This window comes from Lacerta agilis, chromosome 13 (assembly GCF_009819535.1).
Source record: "Lacerta agilis isolate rLacAgi1 chromosome 13, rLacAgi1.pri, whole genome shotgun sequence".
Taxonomy (NCBI): domain Eukaryota; kingdom Metazoa; phylum Chordata; class Lepidosauria; order Squamata; family Lacertidae; genus Lacerta; species Lacerta agilis.
The window spans coordinates 46,967,774-46,987,299 of NC_046324.1; the positions used below are offsets into that span (position 1 = coordinate 46,967,774).

The 19,526-nt window shown below is 45.2% G+C and overlaps 1 protein-coding gene across 1 annotated transcript; it reads left to right on the forward strand.

Moving 5' to 3' along the window:
* The first annotated feature begins 112 nt into the window (after positions 1 to 112).
* Positions 113 to 18,687, forward strand: COPS3 (COP9 signalosome subunit 3). The gene is made up of 12 exons (XM_033167024.1): positions 113 to 263; positions 7,225 to 7,354; positions 7,620 to 7,732; positions 7,828 to 7,877; positions 9,006 to 9,098; positions 10,824 to 11,003; positions 12,587 to 12,727; positions 13,342 to 13,515; positions 13,815 to 13,901; positions 14,432 to 14,545; positions 17,578 to 17,658; positions 18,377 to 18,687. Exons 1-12 carry the CDS (start codon positions 209 to 211, stop codon positions 18,428 to 18,430), a joined length of 1,272 nt encoding a protein of 423 aa, XP_033022915.1. The 5' UTR covers positions 113 to 208; the 3' UTR covers positions 18,431 to 18,687.
* Positions 18,688 to 19,526: the final 839 nt, after the last annotated feature.

A 19,526-nucleotide genomic window follows, 5' to 3' on the forward strand; every position in this document is an offset into this window, starting at 1 on the left:
CGGAAATGACGCCCGGGGAGCTCCTCCCCCGCGGCCCTCCGAAGCGGCGTCTGATTGGCCCTGCGCCGGCGGAGACGCCGCCTCAGGAGCGAGAAGAGGCGACTTCCTCTCCTCCTTCCACCCCCTCCCCCTCGTTCCCCGGCGCGGGGCCCGCTCCGTCTCCCGCGCCTCGCTGCTCTCCCGCCGCGGCCTCCCGCGAGCCGCCAAGATGGCGTCCGCCTTGGAGCAGTTCGTCAACAGCGTCAGGCAGCTCTCGGCCCAAGGTGACCGCCGGGGACCCGGGCTGAGGGGGCGAGGCCGGGTGGCTGGCGGGGTGTCAAGCGGGGGGACCCGCCGGGCGGCTCCGGCTCTCCTCGGCCGCCAGCCACGCACGTGAATGGCGAGAGCGAGAGCGGCCTGGTGGGAGGAGGAGGCGGTGGCCGTGGAGGGGGACGTGGGTTCGAATCCCGTCTCGGGTGGTGGTGGGTGTCGGGGAGAGAAGCCCCCTGGCTGCCTTCTCGGGAGGGAAACGGGCGCGGCTCCCCCATTTTCGTGTTTCTCCCGCGGGGCGTTTTAGGATTAACCCCTTTAACGTTTTCCCCGTGCAAGGGATTTTTTTTTGGGGGGGGGGTACAGATACTACGCATGTTGTCAAGGCGGTGGGGGAGAAGTTTAGGGGTGGTTAGAATGAAATATCGCTGGAACTCGTGGACAACCAGTGAGCCTAAGAAGATGAGAAGGGCCCTTGTGGATCAGGCCAGTGGTCCATCTCGCCAGGCATCTTTCTTTCACAGTGAATGAACATTTGCCTGTGGGGAAACCAGCAGGCAGGCCTGAGCACAAGAGCATTTTCCAGCAACTGGTATTCAGAAGCACTGCTGCCTCCCTACTGTGGAGGCAAAGCTTAGCCACCAAGGCAAGTAGCCCTGTCCTCCGTGAATTTGTACAATCGTCTTTCAAAGCCATCCAGGTTGGTGGTCATCATTGCCAATGTGGGAGCGAGTTACAGTTCAACTGTGCGCTGCTTGAAGAAGTTACTTCCCTTTATCCAACATAAAATCTTCCAGCATTGGTGAATGGTCTGAATTGTATAAATGGAAGGGATCCTGTGAGTCACCCAGTCCAACCCCCTGCAATGCAGCACTCTCAACGAAAGTATCCATGACAGATGGCCATCCAGCCTCTGCTTAAAAACCCCCAAGGAAGGATAGTCCACCAGCTCTCATAGGAGTCTGTTCCACTTTCAGACAGCTCTTACTGTCAGAAAGTTCTTTCTGATGTTTAGCCAGAATCTCCTTTCTTGTAACTTGAAGTCATTGGTTCAGGTCCTATGCTCTGGAGCAAGAGAAAATAAGCCTGCTCCATCTTCCATGTCCCAACCCTTCTTTGAGGCTGCCTTTCATATCTCCTCTCAGTCTCCTCTTACCCAGGCTAAACACACCCAACTCCCTCAATTGTTCCTCACAATAGATAAAAGCAAGGACTTCTTACGCGGCTCTTAGTTAAAACTATGGAAATCGGTTCCCATAGGAGGCCGTTGTGGCCACCAACTTTCCTATGATAAAAGGTTGCAGCATTTGGGACTTTTTAGTTCAGATAAAAGAGGTGACATACTAGTTCATCAAGAAAGCGGGAAGAGAGAGGTTTTTCTCCCTCACTCAATGCTAGAACTTGTGAACATCTAGATTAATAAAATGTATGTTAAAAAAAGAAGAAGAACTTGTGAACATCTAACGAAGCTGAATGCTGGAAAATTCAGGACGGATAAAAGAAGGTCCTCCTTCACACAGCGCAGTTAAACTGGAATTTGCTTCTGCAGGAGGCAGTGATAGCCCCCAACTTGGATGACTTTAAAAGAGGATGAAACACATTCATTGAGGGCAAGGCTGTCAGTGGCTACTAGTTACAATGGCTGTGTTGTACCACCACTGTCACATGTCATACTTCCCAATACCAGTTGCTGAGAATTGCACCTCGGGAGAGTGATGTTGCATTCATGTCCATCTTGCAGGCTTCCCACAGACATCAGGTCAGCCATTGTGAGAACAAGATGTTGGACTAGATGGGCCATTGGCCTGAGCCATCCGTTTCGCCTTACGTTCCTATGTTGTTCTCATGTCCTGCTTGTGGGTTTTGCAGAGGCTCACCAACCCATGTTGCTGGCCGCTGAGGGATGCTAGGCTAGATGCACCTTTGGTCCAATCTGCTTGGTGTTATGTTCTTATGATGCTACTGCTATAATAAGGCATGATGATAATGCAGCCTTGAAACAAGTTACCGCCTGCAAAACATTTTTACCAGCTTGCTGGAATCACTAAAAAGGGATGGAGTGCGCTGTCCGTTCTGCAGCAGCCTGCTGTGTTTCTGTGCTGGGTGCTTGGTGTATATCTTATGTGCAGAAGAGCAATAGAACACTGCATCCTTCCTTCATCAACCACCTTATTCATCTGCATAGAATTCCTATTTAACCATTATCACAAGACTGTGATAATGCGTGTAGTCCTTGGGGGTTAAGAGGAGTATAAATGTTAAAACTAGGTAAATAAATTTGGACAAGTTTCCTTTTAGTCCCTTGCACCAGGTGGCTGTGACAGCTATTACTATTACTAGGTAGAGGTAAAGGTACCCCTGACAGTTAGGTTCAGTCGTGGACGACTCTGGGGTTGCGGTGCTCATCTCGCTCTGTAGGCCAAGGGAGCCGTTGTTTGTCCACAGACAGCTTCCAGGTCATGTGCCCAGCATGACTTATCCGCTTCTGCCAAACCAAAGCAGCACACGGAAACACTGTTTACCTTCCCGCCAGAGCGGTACCTATTTATCTACTTGCACTTTGACTTGCTTTCAAACTGCTAGGTGGGCAGGGGGCAGGAGCTGGGACTGAACAATGGGAGCTCACCCTGTCGTGGGGATTCGAACTGCCGACCTTCTGATCAGCAAGCCCTGGGCTCTGTGGTTTAGACCACAGCGCCACCCGCGTCCCCACTACTATTACTACTAATAGTAATTACTACTACTAATAATTATTCCCTCCCCCATGTTTTTAGCTGTTCTTATTTTCACCTATAAGTCACCTTGAGTTCCTGCCAGGGAAAAAAAGGTGGGGTGTAAATAAAAGGATTTAAATAAATAACTACAGTACTACCATTGTTATTGGGCCTTTGAAGAATAACATTAAAAAGGACATATTCCTAGCCAACAAGGAGCTTAGTCTACTTTTTGATAGTAGAAAAGGAATCTTTGAGAGATGAGGGTAGTAAGTGCGAGTAGTTACTAATCCTTAGGTTTGATTTTGAGCTACAAGCCTTGAGGTGATGGCTTTTGAGGAAGGCTTTGAAGTTGTTGGGCAGAGGGGAGAGATGGCACCACGTACCCATTCAGAGCAAGGCTTCAATTCACAAGGGGAAGAATGGGGGCAAGACTTGAATGGCCATCTTGCCAGAGTTCTACCATGTTGACAGAACATTAGAAAAACCCTACCACCACAAGGAGATCCTTTAAGTTTTATTTGAAGGCTTATGTCTGCAGACAAGGAAGTTTCTAGCACTAAGGTGAAACACTGACACTCCCTTGCTATTTTTGCTTTTTTTTACTGCTATTATATTTGCTATTGTTTTGCTATGTTATTATAATTTTTTTTGGTATTGTTTGTTTGAAATGTATTCCTGTTTTCTGTGTTGGCAAGCCACTTTGAGCATGATATTTTTTGTAGGAAAGCAGCATACAAATAAAATGAAGGAAGGAAATAGATGCTACCAAAACAAGCCAGCCCTACCTTAGTACAGCTCTGTTCTTGCTCACTCTTCAAAACATCTTGCTGCATCTGCTCAGCATTTGTTAAGTCAAGGTTTTCCAGAGATAAGATGGGCAGTGCTGCATGTGTAGGAACAAAGGCTAGCCCCCACCGTTCAATGTCTATAGGGGATTTTAAGGGTAGAAGTGAATAATCCTGCAAGTTCTTTTCAGACACAGCCTGACACTTCGCATTGAACTTTGTGGCTGTCGGAAAAGGTGTGCCAGCATGTTGGGGAGGACAATGAGGAGGGGTGAGATGTGTTGGGGAGCATGTCTTTCAAACGTTTTGTGTGCTATGTTTTACTGGTGTGGTTGTCTTTAAACAGCAGTGCAGAGCAGGGCACCTGCAGCCCTCCAAATGTTGGTGGAATCTCAACTCACATCAGCCCCTTCCCAGCATGTCCAGTGGTCAGGGATGATGGGAACTGTAGCCAGCAGCATTTAGAGTGCCAGAAATTAGCCACCACTAGTCCGAATAAGTGTTCCATCTTTCAGAAAGGAAGGAGTATGTGTCTTATAAAGAGATACAATTTATGCTGCCATTCTGTTCTGTGATCCGTACCCAAACCTTGCATTCAGAGGTTATGGGGCATCTTGTGCACGTGACTCTTGTGTTCTGCTGATGAGGGCTTCATAGTGTTGATCTAACTGGTAAAGCTTATGTATGAACGAGAAACACTGAGTGTCTTACGCATACTGTAGAACAGGCACCCCCAAACTGCGGCCCTCCAGATGTTTTGGCCTACAACTCCCATGATCCCTAGCTAACAAGACCAGTGGTCAGGGATGATGGGAATTGTAGTCCAAAACATCGGGGGGGGCGGGCGAAGTTTGGGGATGCCTGCTGTAGAAGTTAAGCTTAATCTTCCCAATATTGTTATGCTCTGCATGCAAATAAAATTTAAAAATATTGCCAGTCTCTGAAATATGCATTGTGTTTAATGATAACTTCTTTGAAGAGCAGTTGGAAAAAGCGTACAAGTGAAGAGATGGTAATGGGGGGGGGTCAGACCTGTTTGAATTCATGACTTAGCATGTGGTTGAAAGCATTAGAATAGCTTCACAGTGTTCTGTAGAACCTAATGTACATTTCTTAACCTTCAGCACAGCTATATGTCTTGCAGGACCCCCAACCCCATGCCAGCTACCACTTGAAGATTCTGCATGCAGTAACATGTATCTTGTTTGGGGCTGTTAATTGAGACAAAGGGAAGCTTTAAAGTTGTCTGTGTTCTTTAAAAAAATAACTAGCACTGATGCTTTCTAATTTTGTCCCTAGTCACTTTTGACTGAGCCAAAGTAATATTTCGTATTTGTGGTCGTTAGTTTTGAATTCGGAGCACAGCTTTGTGTACCTACACTAGATGTGCTCAGAGCTGTAAAAAGTTTTCGCACTCCTAGGAATCTAGGTATGAAAGTATTTGCATGCCTTAAAAAACAAAACAAAATCAGTTTTCTTGGGGGATTTCACATTTTTTTATTTAAATATATAAGCAACATTGTACAGTACAATTTTTTTAGATTAGGGAGGGACAGATGTCAGGCTTGAGGGATCTTTTTTTTTTTTTTTGCTAGATCCCTGGGATCCACTGAGCCAGATTTTTGCATAGTACTGTGGCTGAGTGCACAGACCTCCACTTGAATACATGCATACCCCAATAATTTGTTTTTATTACCAGCTGTCAACCTTGTCACATAAAAATACCCTCCTCCAGCTTTCCTTCATTTCAGAAGCCGGTGAGAGAGGCTTTCAGTTGTTGTCATTGTTAATATGGCTGGCAGTCAGAAGCCCTTGCTGGGCTACTGCACATCACCCAGAGATCTGATGCTGAGTCCTAATCTACTTTCCCCCAACCCGCTCTATATAAATGCTTCATCTAAGGTTTGAGGAAAGACTTGTACAGTACTATTTTTTCACTAGCTGTCCTAGGAGTTCAGCTGTGGTGCTGTCCATGGTATTTCATGTGTCTCGGGATTTTCAGTCTCTTCCCTCAAATTCCAGCTGTTTTAATCTGAAAATTAAACCCTCTACACAAGTGAAGCACAATTCAGATTATATTAGAATCTACCTAAACTCCCACAAACTGATGCTCTTGCTTATTTAAAACTTGGAGACTAGGGATAGCTAATCTGATGCTCTCCAGATCTTGTTGGACTCCAAACCCTATCAGTCCCAACCAGCACAACATCTGGAAGGCACCAGGCTGGCTGTCCCTGTTGCATTCTCATGCCGCACTTTGGGAGCTTCCAACTTGCTGGACAGTTTTAAAATACAGTTTGCCGAAGCTCATTAGACCCTTCACTAAAATGAGTGTGGATGTAAGAACAGGCCCGTTTGATTGACCCCTTTCCCACAGCGCCCAACCATAGCTCTCTCCTGTTATTCCGTGGTAGACCATTTCTGAACATGGATGCTCTCTTCAGCTGTTGTAGCCAATAGCTATTGATGAACCTCTAAATCTCTGTGGATTCGTCTAATCATTTCCCCCCCCAAGCTGCCTTCCAGCTAGTGGTGATTGCCACACCTTATGACAGTGGATTCTCAAGCATCGTGTGAAACTGGAAGTAGGGAGGTGGACTGTGGCACCCCCGTTCTCTTGCACTTCCATCCCCGAAGCTTTGAGCTTAGAAGCTCTGTGTGGTGTCGTGATGGGTGTGTTGATGGTGTTGAGTAGGAGGGGCACTGCTTTAGTTTCAGCTGGGGGCGGTGGTGGATGGGTTTAAATGGTGTCTGCAGAATAATAGCAAAGGAGGCAAGCAGTTTTATCTGCAGCACCTGTTAAAACACCTCTCTCACCCATTGCCACATTCCCTGTAAAAGTTTCCCCCCCTGTTCATTCTTCCATCGTATTCCATCACTAGCAATATCATATAATTGTAGAGTTGGAATATGACCATAGGAGGCTTTTCACCACTCCAAATGTACTTATGAAGAGCCAATTGGTGCAAACAGGTTCAGTCCAAAATATAGCTAAGGTTCATTTGCAGCACACACACTCCCTTCTCTTCTCTTCCCTGCCCCTTTTTTCATTGCTTCCTAGACCATAACAGCGGTGCCTAAAAGATAGATGTGTCCTTCCCATCTAGTATAGCTCATGGAGGAGAAAGGATACATTTGAAGAAGCATTGTCCTCTCACTCATTGCCCAAGATAATGGCACTGATCGTATTTCCATGGTTCAGTGGTAGAGCACGTGCTTTTCTTGCAGAAGGTCCCTGGTTCACTCCCTGACTTCCCCAGGCAGGCCTCCTCTCTGAAATCCCGGAGTGATGCTGCCAGTCAGGGTCAGAAATACTGAGCAAGGTGAGCCAAAGGTCTGACTTGGTGCAAGGGAGCCTGCTATGTCCTTGCACTTGGTGCAAACTTAGAGGGTACATAAAGGTGTGACTGGCAGCCTTTGCTTTATATACCGTTATTGAGCTGAAATGTAACAGCCCCCTTTTCTTGTTTCAGGGCAAATGACTCAGCTTTGTGAACTGATCAACAAAAGTGGAGAGCTGCTAGCAAAAAACCTCTCTCACCTGGATACGGTGCTCGGTGCCCTGGATGTTCAAGAACACTCCTTAGGGGTTCTTGCAGTCTTGTAAGTTACTTTCCTTCATTTGAAATTTTTGAAGCGAAGGTTTGAAAGGTTATACGGAGTTGCTGTATGCGAGTTTTTATATTTTTATTCATGAAGGTTGCATATGACTATGTTTCCTTTGCAAGAAATGTTAGAATGTGCAGATTGAAGCGACGGTTCATTGCCTTTGGAGCAGTCCTGTTCTGCATTCTGGCAGCTTTTAAGAGCCATGCTCGTTTTCATGTGAAAGCTCCTGTTAAAATGTGGGTTCTGTCTTCGTTTTCAGGTTCGTGAAGTTTTCCATGCCCAGCGTCCCTGACTTTGAAACGTTATTCTCGCAGGTCCAGCTTTTTATCAGCACTTGTAATGGGGAACACATTCGATACGCAACAGACACTTGTGAGTTACTTCAGCAGCCTTGCATCTTGCCACATTTGACGTGTTCCCTTTGTGAGGCTTCTCACTCTTCCTTTTTCTTGTTTCGTTGTCTCTAGTTGCTGGCCTGTGTCACCAGTTAACCAATGCCCTTGTGGAGCGGAAGCAGGTAAACAAGCCCAAACATGCTCCAGATTCTCTTTAGGGTGCTGGGCTAGTACATGTTTTCTGGCCAACTAAACTTTGCCCTTCCTCATGCACTAATTCTGAAGCTTTTCTCTTTTCTTTTGGTATGTCTCTGTTCACTTCTTTGGAGTATGTTGCACAATGTGACTTTGCTATTTTCATACTAGAGGAGGTATTTTTATGCTTACCCTGGGACTGACAGTATGTTTCCCAAGCCCTTCCAGTGCCTGGGATACAGCAGAACCACTTTGCCATGTTAGATCACTGGGCCTGATAGATCACTGGCATCATAAAAGGAGGCCTTGCAGATCACATTCCAGCCTGTTGAGTGTCATCTGGCACCAGTAGAGAGAGGAGCCTTCTTCATAGTAGTGGCTACCCTCTGGGGTGCCCTGCTCCTTGTTTTTTTGGGAGGGGAGACACCGACGATTTGGTCCTCTGCCATTTAGTAAAAACTTTATTTTATTTATTTATCATTGACTTTTTTCAAAAATGAAAATCAACGTCACTTACAAAAAATGGACATTAAAACAGAATTAATTGGTATTTGCATAATTAGGGTAATATTGGGGTAATATTGGAAAACCAATACAAATTATTTGGGTGGGGGGGAATCAAGGATCGAACAGCCTAAAATACGTACACACACATCCCACCCTGCTAAAATTAACATCCAATACTTGGGTGAATGAGGTCTCTAGGTGCTACTGGAAATAATTTCCTATTTTGTTTCCTATTTTGTTTGGGTGAATGAGAGTGTTTTTGCCTGCCACTTAAAAACTGCTAGTGATGGCACCAGGTGTGCCTCCCTGGGGAGAGCGTTCCATAAAAGTGGGCCCACCGCTGAAACGACTCATTCTCGGGCCCTCCCTGATAATTCACACTGTTTCCTTCTGCTGTGTTATCAGTGATGCTTCTTTCTCTGTTTTAAATTGTTTGAACCTTTGTTTTCCTCTTGTGATCTGCTTCAAGATTTCTTTTTGATGTAAGCAGTAGAGAAATGTTATTTATGAGATTAAAGTCAGTTGTCGGCGGCTTTTCGTTTATAAGTGCTGCCGCAAGGGTCCCTTGCAGAGGCTTCCCTAACAGAGACCTGTTACCTTTCTGGCAGCCCCTGCGAGGAATTGGCATTCTCAGGCAAGCCATAGACAAGATGCAGATGAACACCAACCAGCTGACCTCAATACATGCAGATCTTTGCCAGGTAAGGGAATCCGGAAGCCGAACAGGCTGAGTGCTTTTGCTTTGAGGGTGCTCACAGTGCAGGAAGCTTCAGCAAAACATCCTCACAGTCCCTTCCTGCTGTGTATATTCCAGTGAATAGGTTGAAACAAAAGTAAAGGCTCATTAAGTATGTCTGCTCCTTGCTGTGCAGCTGCTGAGTCATGGCAACCTTTCTTGCAGCACTGCAGAGTTCCTTACAAAGCTAGTTGTAAGGTCCGTAGGTAGTTGCTCATGAGTAAACAGGCAAGACTCCGACCTTTCCTTTGGTAGCTTTATTGTGCATACTATGTTCAGTGCAGAGCTTAAAAGTTCATGTCTGTATCAACCGACGGCAGAATCCGGGAATGGCCCCTTTTGGTTCTGACCCCAACAAAAGAGTTTCAGTATACGGAATCCCCGCCTCCCCTCTTTGCATTTCACCCCTCTACGCATTCGGGGCGACAGAAATGGCGTGTCCCCCTGCTCACCCTCTGAGCGAGGGGCGTGCAGGGCCTCTCCAACATCCCCAGAACCTCGGCTCTTCAGTCCCTGGGCAGCCTGCCCCTCCCCACTAAAGATGTCACCGCTGGAAGAGGAAATGCTGCTGTCCAGGTGGGGCTGAGGCTCTCTGTAGCACCCCGAGAGCCCTTCCACCACCCTGCGCTGAGCCTGGGACAGTTCCCTGACACTAGTTGTTCACAGTGGGCAGCTGGTCAACAGTGACACGGCATCTCCCAGTTTAGCTTTCGACTCAACCTTGGGAATGGATAAAGTTGCTTACAGAAATAAAGCGTTCCAGATACTTTGTGCCGCCAGTAACCTTGCGACCCCAGGTAGCTGTGTGAATTGGCATCAAATCACTTCAATAGACGGAGAAGCTTGCTCCGCTTCTCTTTCAGTCTGGCTCCAGAGATGAGACAAGCTGTTAGAAGATCTATAATGCCACACTTTAAACAAACATAAAGCCTAACCAGAAAAGTACCAAGCAGAAACGAATTACACTTAATGCACCTTTGTATAACGTGCATAACCTTCAGTGGTTCGGCGTGCAACAGTTAACATGTTTTAGCAAAGGCATGAATAATAGTGGGACTTACAGGCTTATAAAGTGGGAAGGCAGTCAAAAGTTCTACCACACCTTCTACATTAACCCAGTTTTTTGAAAGAGTTCTTCACAAATCCTCATGAAGCCATTTGCATGTTTTGTAAATGCAGTTGTGACCACCCCCTAATCCAGTCATGGCCAAACTTGGCCGTCCAGCTGTTTTGGGACTACAACTCCCATCATCCCTAGCTAATGACCATTGGTCAGGGATGATGGGAATTGTAGTCCCAAAACAGCTGGAGGGCCAAGTTTGGCCATCACTGCCCTAATCTCACTCTCTCCTGACTGCCAATGTTGTTAGCATTTTCACCCCTCCCATTCTGAGAATCGGATGATTAGGTGGAAGATACACCTGGCGCAGTCCGACAAATGTAATGGTCCATATTTCTCAGGAGTCCAAATTATTAGGGTTATTTCACTTCAGGGGGGAAGTGGTGCTGAGACTCCCAGCATCTCGTTCTCCCATGAGGTTTTGTAACGTAATTCTGTTAGCATTTTGCCATGACTTGTGATTAAAGCTCTGTTCTTAAAACAGGAAAGGTTGGATTTGAACAAAGGCAGCGCGTGAAAGTGACTGGTTGTTTTGGGTTGTTTTGGTAACTCTGGTCTGTTTTGTTTCAGCTCTGTTTGTTAGCAAAATGCTTTAAACCTGCCCTTCCGTATCTAGATGTGGACATGATGGATATTTGTAAGGAGAATGGGGCTTACGATGCAAAGCACTTTCTATGTTACTACTACTATGGTGGAATGATATACACTGGGCTGAAGAACTTTGAAAGAGCACTGTACTTCTATGAGCAGGTAACTCACCCCACCCTACCCCACCCGTGTGTTGAAGGAGAGCTCTCTGTGCCTCAGGGGGGTCAACTTCAGCCTGTAACAGCTCTATTGATAGGCACATCAGAAGCTACTAGATTTCCCCAGTCATTTCTGGTTGCAGCAAGAGCCTACAAATAATGAAAAAGAAGACTTCCTCCACTTACAAAACCTATCCTCACCTGGAGACAATTCTTAGCATCCATAACAGTATAGGCCAGGGGTAGGCAACCTAAAGCCTGGGGGCCAGATGCGGCCCAATCGCCTTCTAAATGCGGCCCGCGGACGGTCTGGAAATCAGCGTGTTTTTACATGAGTAGAATGAGTCCTTTTATTAAAAATGCATCTCTGGTTTATTTGTGGGGCATAGGAATTTGTTCATTTCTCCCCCCCCCCAAAAAAATATAGTCTGGCCCACCACATGATCTGAGGGACGGTGGACCAGCCCATGGCTGAAAAAGGTTGCTCACCCCTGGTATAGGCCGTTAGCAAGTCTGTGCTGTCTCAGGTGTTCCCTTTAACTGACGCTTCTGCCTAACAAATGGATTGATATACAGTATGGGGGGGGGGCTATTTCAGCCTGAGGGCACATCCCCTTCTGAGTGACCTTGTGAGGGCCACAGGTCAGTGGTGGGTGGAGGCAGAGGCAAAAGTGGGCGGAACAAAATGGATGTAAATGTTACCTTGGGTACAATAGGCATGTTTCTACACACACCCCACTCTGTCCTCCATCCAGTCAAGCAAGAGGCATGATCAGAGTTCAAGGACATACCTTAGCAAAATCACCCAGGGTGTGAAACAGGGACGTGGTCCGGGGGAAGAGCTCCAAAGGTCAGATGGAGAGGCTTGGGTGCTGCATTTGTCCCCTGCAGTAGAGGTTCCCCACCCCTGGTAAGGTAGAGGGACCCCTGACCATTAGGTCCAGTCACGGACAACTCTGGGGTTGCGGCGCTCATTTCGCTTTACTGGCCGAGGGAGGCGGCGTACAGCTTCTGGGTCATGTGGCCAGCATGACTAAGCCGCTTCTGGCGAACCAGAGCAGCACACGGAAACGGCGTTTACCTTCCCACCGGAGCAAGTATTTATCTACTTGCACTTTGACGTGCTTTTGAACTGCTAGGTTGGCAGGAGCAGGGACTGAGCAACGTCCCAGGGATTCGAACCGCCGACCTTCTGATCGGCAAGCCCTAGGCTCTGTGGTTTAACCCACAGTGCCACCTGCGTCCACCCGTTGTACACAGCTATAAAAGGGAAGGAACAAAGGGAAGTGCCCAAGCTGTTCCCCTATATACCATTCCTTGTTTCTTCCGAGAAAATAATGATTGGGAACCCAAGAGCAAACGTTGATTTAGGATTGTGGTTTGTTTGGAAGGAAACAGAAGTTCGTTTCTCTACTGGAGCACACGAGGAACAATAGGGGAGATCTTTTGCTGCATGTGCAGAAGATAATCTGCTTGAGCATGGCTCACAGTTTAGGACTGCATGCAAATGCAGCCTCTCTCTCTCTCTCTGTGTGTTTGTTTCTGGTGGTTTTCATTTGCTCCCTTAATTTTTTCTTTCTTTTACAGGCTATAACAACTCCTGCCATGGCAGTCAGTCATATTATGTTGGAATCCTATAAAAAGTATATCCTAGTTTCATTGATACTACTTGGCAAAGTGCAGCAACTGCCGAAGTATACCTCCCAGATAGTGGGTAGGTTCGTTAAGGTAGGAATCCAGAAATCCTGTACTGGTGCATTTTTATTTTTAAGGCAAAACTGTGATGGAGGAGGAGAACTTTAATTGCAGTAGTTCTTGGGTCATAGCAGTGCAAAAAAGTGGAAAAAAATTAAAGCAGAAAACAATTTGCAGGCACATGCATCAAAATCAATACTTGCTATTTAAAATTGAGCATTAGTAAAAGTAATAATTGGAATTAATAAAATTAATGGGCAAAGCTGTGCAGTCGGAGTTGTCTGTTTTCTCTCCTGGTTTTGGGGAAAAACAAAAGAGCAGGAGATTTTTGGGAATAGCAGACTGATTCCAGGCTATAAGGAGAAGAGGTGTTGCTTAGTGATGGTGCATAACCTTTGCAGTCCAGGTCCTCTATTCAATCCCTGGCATCTCCAGCTAACAGTAATTTGGGTAGCAGAGGTGGGAAAATCCTGGGCGCTTGGAGAGCTGCTTCCAGTCAGAGCAGGCAGTACTGGACTAAATAGAACAATGCTTTGTGTTGGGATAAGACAACTCTTGATATTACTAGCTCCTGATGGGGGTCCTCGTTGGTGTTTTGAGTTGCCCTTCTCTGCATTTAAAAAGTCTATTTTGCTTTCTCATCGCAGCCACTTAGCAATGCCTACCATGAATTAGCGCAAGTGTATGCAACCAATAAGCCCTCGGAGCTACGGAATCTGGTGAACAAGCACAGCGAGACCTTCACCAGGGATAATAATATGGGTCTGGTGAAGCAGTGCTTGTCATCTCTCTATAAAAAGAACATTCAGAGGCTAACTAAGGTGAGGCATCTGTTCTGCTGTATTCTTATGTCCCTTTGGGAATGTTATGCAGGTGTGTCTTGGCTGAGGGTCTTTTGCCACCTGGCAAAAATTGCTTGTCTGGTTCTCATGGGCGCTTTCATAAAGTCTAAAATGTTACCTGCTGACAGCATCACACACCTGGCTTCTGATTATCCTGGCTTCTGCCTTTTTGCAGGCTTCCAGGGGTAGTCCTGGGTGTTCTGTACAGGATGCTGGTCCTAGGAGTTGGTCAGTGTTTGCATCATCTCTAATGATTCTGCTCTGCTTCTGAATTTCAGACATTTTTAACACTGTCGTTACAAGACATGGCAAGTAGAGTGCAGCTATCGGGGCCTCAGGAAGCAGAAAAATATGTCCTTCATATGGTAAGGAATGTTGCTTTTTGACCGAAACGTCAAGTCGGATTTATTTGAACGTCCCTTTTCTGCATATATTGCTTTCAGAAGTGATCAGGTTAATTGCAAACAATTGAAACTACAGATCATATGGAACACGCGCAACTTGCCGACTTAACATAGAGAATGAGAGAACAAGAAGAACATATGTTTAAAGAAGATTGGAAAATGTTTATTGAATATATGGAGGAGAATTGTGCTTATTTGAAAACGTGGGGAGCATTAAGATAAATTCAACAGTGTAAACAAGTTTTGATGGATGTGATAATGGAATGCTGAATGGTTTATCTAAAATATGCAGGGATTTATGTTATGCAAAATGAACCATGGAAAGAGAAGAAGGGAAGTCATTGATATTTTAAGGTTGTTTAAATTAATATTCTAAAATGTAAGATGCAGGAGATACAGGCAGTTGGAGGGTCTTCTGGGTGGGATGGCAGAGGCAAGGTGAAACAGGAAAAGTGCCCACATCATAAAACACTAAAATCTTGTTATTTCAGATAGAAGATGGCGAAATCTTTGCAAGTATTAACCAGAAGGATGGTATGGTATGTTTCCATGACAACCCTGAGAAGTACAACAATCCAGCTATGCTTCACAATATCGATCAAGAGGTAAATAACCCTTCATTTTCACCTCGGTTATGGTTGCCATGAGCAGCAGAACGAGTCAGTAGAACAGCAAGCTCTGTGGCACATTATGAATTCCCTATTAATTCTATAAAAAACAAGCATGCAAATAACCTAGCACAACCCAGAGCTGGTTCTAGTCACTGCTGTGCCAGCTTTCGGATTTTCTGGGAGGTGTTCACAGGAGACAATTGAAAAACGTCATTCCCGCCCCCCTCCTGCCAGGAAGTCTGAAGCAGCATAGTTCATTCTGTCCCCACCCTCCTCTTTCTCCTGTAGGGACAGAGCCCACCCCCAGAATCTTCCAGCCACACAGTTAAAGCCCTTGGCAGTGAATTTATGAAAAGCAGGCACTTAAACTGATGCTGCTTATGAAGTTGAAAGGCAAGATTCTGGTATTTTGGATATAAAAGAGAGTGAGAGTTAATTTAAACGGCGCAGCTGAAAAATCTCTGCGTGTTTACTCTCGGATAAGTCGCCCTGAGTTTAATAGGCCTTGCTTCCAGGTGTGTGTTCATAAGATGGAAGTCCTCTAAGCTGGGAATCAATCAGTTGAATTTGGAAGAGTGATGAGGTTGGAAAGGGAGGGGCAGAATCCCTTGCCTCTTCTTTGACAGCCTGTTGCACTTCTAGCAATTGGGTTTTATTTTATTTTATTTATTTTATTTTGCTTTTCTCCTTGTTGTTCATCAGAAGACCTGCCAAAGAAACAGCCTTATTAGAAAAACTAACCAATAAACTGAAACAGACACAGGGACAAATGGAATAAGACTCCTTCCCCCCAGTTTGGTTCCCCTTTATCACATATACAGCCCAACAAGACAACAACAGGGATCCCCCGACAGCATACGAATCAGTCTGGCTAACCTGATTCAAAAATACACACTCGCACCCAAAAACAGTTCTCACTACAGCCAACCAAAGACAACCAACGACACCCTAGGCCACCCCCAACCTCTCTCACCACCAAGGAAATACATCAAGCGAATAGTAAGAGAATCCATACGAGTAACGTTGACACAACCCCTCTCTCACACACTAAGTAAAATAATAGAAGCTTTTTTTTCTTTTTTCTTTTCTTCTTCCTAATTGTTTAAACCAGTTCATAAACCAAGAACTTATACAGGTGAAATTTGAAAAATTAGAATATCGTGGAACGGTTCATTTCTTTCAGTAATTCAACTTAAAAGGTGAAACTAATATATGCGATAGACTCATGACATGCAAAGCGAGATATGTCAAGCCTTTATTTGTTATAATTGTGATGATTATGGCGTACAGCTGATGAGAACCCCAAATTCACAATCTCAACTTTCGGGTTTTCATCAGCTGTGCGCCATAATCATCACAAGTATAACAAGCAAAGTCTTGACATATCTCGCTTTGCATGTCATGAGCCTATCTCATATATTAAACTCCAGTAGCTAATGAAAACAATTGCTTACATAAATGGACTTTTCCACAATATTCTAATTTTTCGAGTTTCACCTGTACATTGACCACTAATAATGAAACACATTGTAGATATTTTTCCACATTTATTATGCTATTTTTGTGATATACAAGTGACATAAGAAAACTTGGTACCGTATTTTTCGGCGTATAAGACGACTGGGCGTATAAGACGACCCCCAACTTTTCCAGTTAAAATATAGAGCTTGAGATATACTCGACCGCAGATTCTCCACCCAGCGTATAAGACGACCCCTGACTTTTGAGAAGATTTTCCTGGATTAAAAAGTAGAATATACAGTATTTGTTTTTGTATAACATTATTATTGTTTATAAAACCTAATAATAATAACAGTAATAAAGAGCTGCCAAAGGGGTTGGAACCCATCCTCTCGCTGCTTTCAACAGCCACTCCTCTTATGACTAAACAGCAGGTGACTTAAAAAGAATGTGCAGGGTAGTAATTTCTGTGGGCTGATTTACAAGGATGGCCTAGTCACTTTGGACATGAAAAACCACAGATCTGTGGCCTGTGCCAAATGGAGGCATGGGGAATGATGGCAGGGAAAGCAGGGCCTTGAGTGGCTCACATTGGAATCTTGAGACGTGCGATCAGAGCGCAAGGATGCTGTCAGGCGAGATGTAGAAGCCTGGAAAAAGAAACAGGAAAATTCAGCAGAAACCCCTAGACTTCACATCTCTAGCTGCTGAGCAAGGGTGGGCAGGCTTCTGCTTTCTATCATCATCATATCATCATCATCATCAGATTTTAATACGTTGAGCCAAGTGCAGAATAGTGGCTGGGGTCCTGGTGCAGATTGCTGCCGTTAAACAATTGGGCATCAAGGATCCCTCCTGCAGACCACCCAGACATCTTTCAACAGATCCTCTTCCACCTTCTGTCTGTTCCTGCCATAGACACAGCAGAGGGGGTGGGCCAAATTCCTTCCTTGCCCTTGGTCACTGCATTTCAGTACAGTGGTGCCCCGCTAGACGAATGCCTCGCTAGATGAAAAACTCGCTAGACAAACGGCATTCGCTAGCGGAAGGCTGCCCTGCAAGACGAAAAAGTCAATGGGGCTGCCTCGCAAGACGGGAAAAAATTTTTGTCGCGAAAACTAGTGGTTTGCATTGGTGCTTCGCTAGACGAATAATTCGCTCTACGAAGACACTCGCAGAACGAATTATTTTCGTCTAGCGAGGCACCATTGTATTTATTGTGGCTTTGGGCAACAGTAACTTCCTGGTGGTTACCTTGACCGGCCCAATGAAAATGCATTCAATGTTCTCTTGTTCCTCACTGCTCTGCCCCGGATGCCTGGGTTCTTAGCAACAAACACGTATTTGTAACGATGCCCAAATCTGTAAAGCAGTAGTCTTGAAGTGAATGGCAAGGGAGAGGATAAAGAGTTCAGAGTAGTTACTGGGATAGATTCCAAGAGTCTGGCAAACAGGCTATATATGTGGTCCTTGGGAATTCTGACACATGTCTGACCATAGGGCTTCAATGTGGATGATGAAGCTTAACAAACTCTGACTGTCCTGTATAATCTGACTCTCCACAGATGCTGAAATGTATAGAGCTTGATGAGAGACTGAAAGCCATGGATCAGGAGATCACTGTGAACCCTCAGTTTGTGCAGAAGGTAAGTGGCAGAACTCAGCTCTGTTTGGCCTTTTTCACAAAATCGTAGAATTGTAGACTTGGAAGAGACGCTGAGGATCAACTAGTCCAGCCCTCTGCAATGTGGGAATATGCAGTTGCCCCATATGGGGATTGAACCTGCAGCCTTGGCAATCTGAGCACCACGCTCTAACCAACCGAGCTATGTGCGTGGAAGTCAAACGTTAAGCATGCATGGAAGCAAGCACCCTCTTTTGAATAGAAACACAGTGCACTGCTGCTTAACCAGTGGGTTGCGCCATTTCTGCACACCCCTCCTCTCACCACCTTACAGATTAGTCCCAGCGGTGCTATTTCCTATTTTGCTGGATTCACAAGGACATGTTTCTCTTTTTCAACCCCAAATTACAGCCTCTTTTTACTTGACTGAAATATAAGCCAAGAAATGGCTTCAGAGTAATTTCCAATGTTTAGAAAAATCACATAGGAAAGGGGGGAAGAGGTGTTGATTGTTTTAACTACTCTGGGAATAGTAGCTCTCTGAGGGGATCTGGAGTCTCCTAACAACTCTCAGCATCTTTTGCAAACTGCTACAGCTCTCAGGATCTTTGGGGGGAAGCTGTGACTGTTCATTGTTGTATCATAGTGCTTTAAATGAATGGTGTGAATGTGGCCTGTACTTTTTCTTATTGCCTGTGTTTTGGAAGTAGGTGTTAACAACTCTTCCCCTTCCTTGACAGAGTATGGGCTCCCAGGAAGATGAATCAGGAAGCAAACCATCCAGTTATTCTTGAAAATCACATTTTACTTGCTACTCTGTCGTAGAGCAACAAAAAACAGAAAAAAAAGAGAACCACCTTTAGGATCAGAGTGTTAAAAAAAAAAAAGAGAACTGTTTCGCCTGGACATTGAGCAAAATTAAAATGATGTCTTCTCAGTACTGTGTGATTCCCCAAATATTCTCTGCAAGGAAAGGAAAAATCTCATTCTGTTGTGGATTTATCTTGAGGTTAACATCGTTAATGCATTAAATAATTTACTTTTTGTTTTACATGGCTTTGTTTTCCTAATGGCCCTTCTTTTCCTCCATGAGACATTGAAGTTTTATGTTGCTTCTTCAGGGAACAAGACAGGGCTAGTTGGTCTAAAAGCTTTTTTTTTTTGCCTCATTTGTTTGAAATACAACCTTTCTGAATGAACTTTGTATATGAGCAGGATAGCTTATTATTAAGGGAGGGGGGATGGTTTATTCTCTCCCCCCCCCCGCCTAATTAAACTGGTACATACCTTTACTTGGTGGTAGCTATTACTAGATTAAAGACTTCTCAAATTTGACTGGCAAGCTTGAATGGAGAACATTCTCCCAAATTGTACCTGTCTTTCCCATTTCTAAAGCAGAGAAGCTGGCCTTGTGCTAGACCTTTTGATAAGGGAGCCTGTGAGCTGCCCGCCATGAACAGAAATTTCTGCCTGGCTAGCAGCCACTGGCTCCTCCTGCCGCTTCCCCTTCTCAGCCTCTCAGCAGGGCTTCTCCCATCACGACCACTTGCTTATTCCAGCTCTACCTGGCTTGATCAAAAGGTAGAGAGGAGGTGCTGCTGTGGTCCTGCAGCACCCAGTACGTTATAGAGCATCTCTTTTAAATGAAGTACTTGTACAGGAGGTCAAAATTATCCCACCATCCATAAGAACAAGGATCTGTCTTAAAGCTACACATTCGAAATCAGTCCAGCCAATGGAATTTAGTCGCCCATGTGTGGTTCAGAATTGATCACTGCGATCCGCTCTGGTATGGAAGGTCCGAGTGAATACTTTCCCTGGCTGGTGGGGCTCCACTGTATCCTAATGCGTTTCCGCTGCATTGAGAGCATATGTGAGCTCTGGAAAGGG

Excerpts from the sequence above, each read along its gene's own strand:
- COPS3 (XM_033167024.1), top strand. The coding sequence starts at position 209 with ATGGCGTCCGCCTTGGAGCAGTTCGTCAACAGCGTCAGGCAGCTCTCG. Across the intron at positions 7,355-7,619 it reads TTAGGGGTTCTTGCAGTCTT|GTTCGTGAAGTTTTCCATGC; the intron begins GTAAGTTACTTT and ends CTTCGTTTTCAG. Across the intron at positions 7,878-9,005 it reads CCCTTGTGGAGCGGAAGCAG|CCCCTGCGAGGAATTGGCAT; the intron begins GTAAACAAGCCC and ends CCTTTCTGGCAG.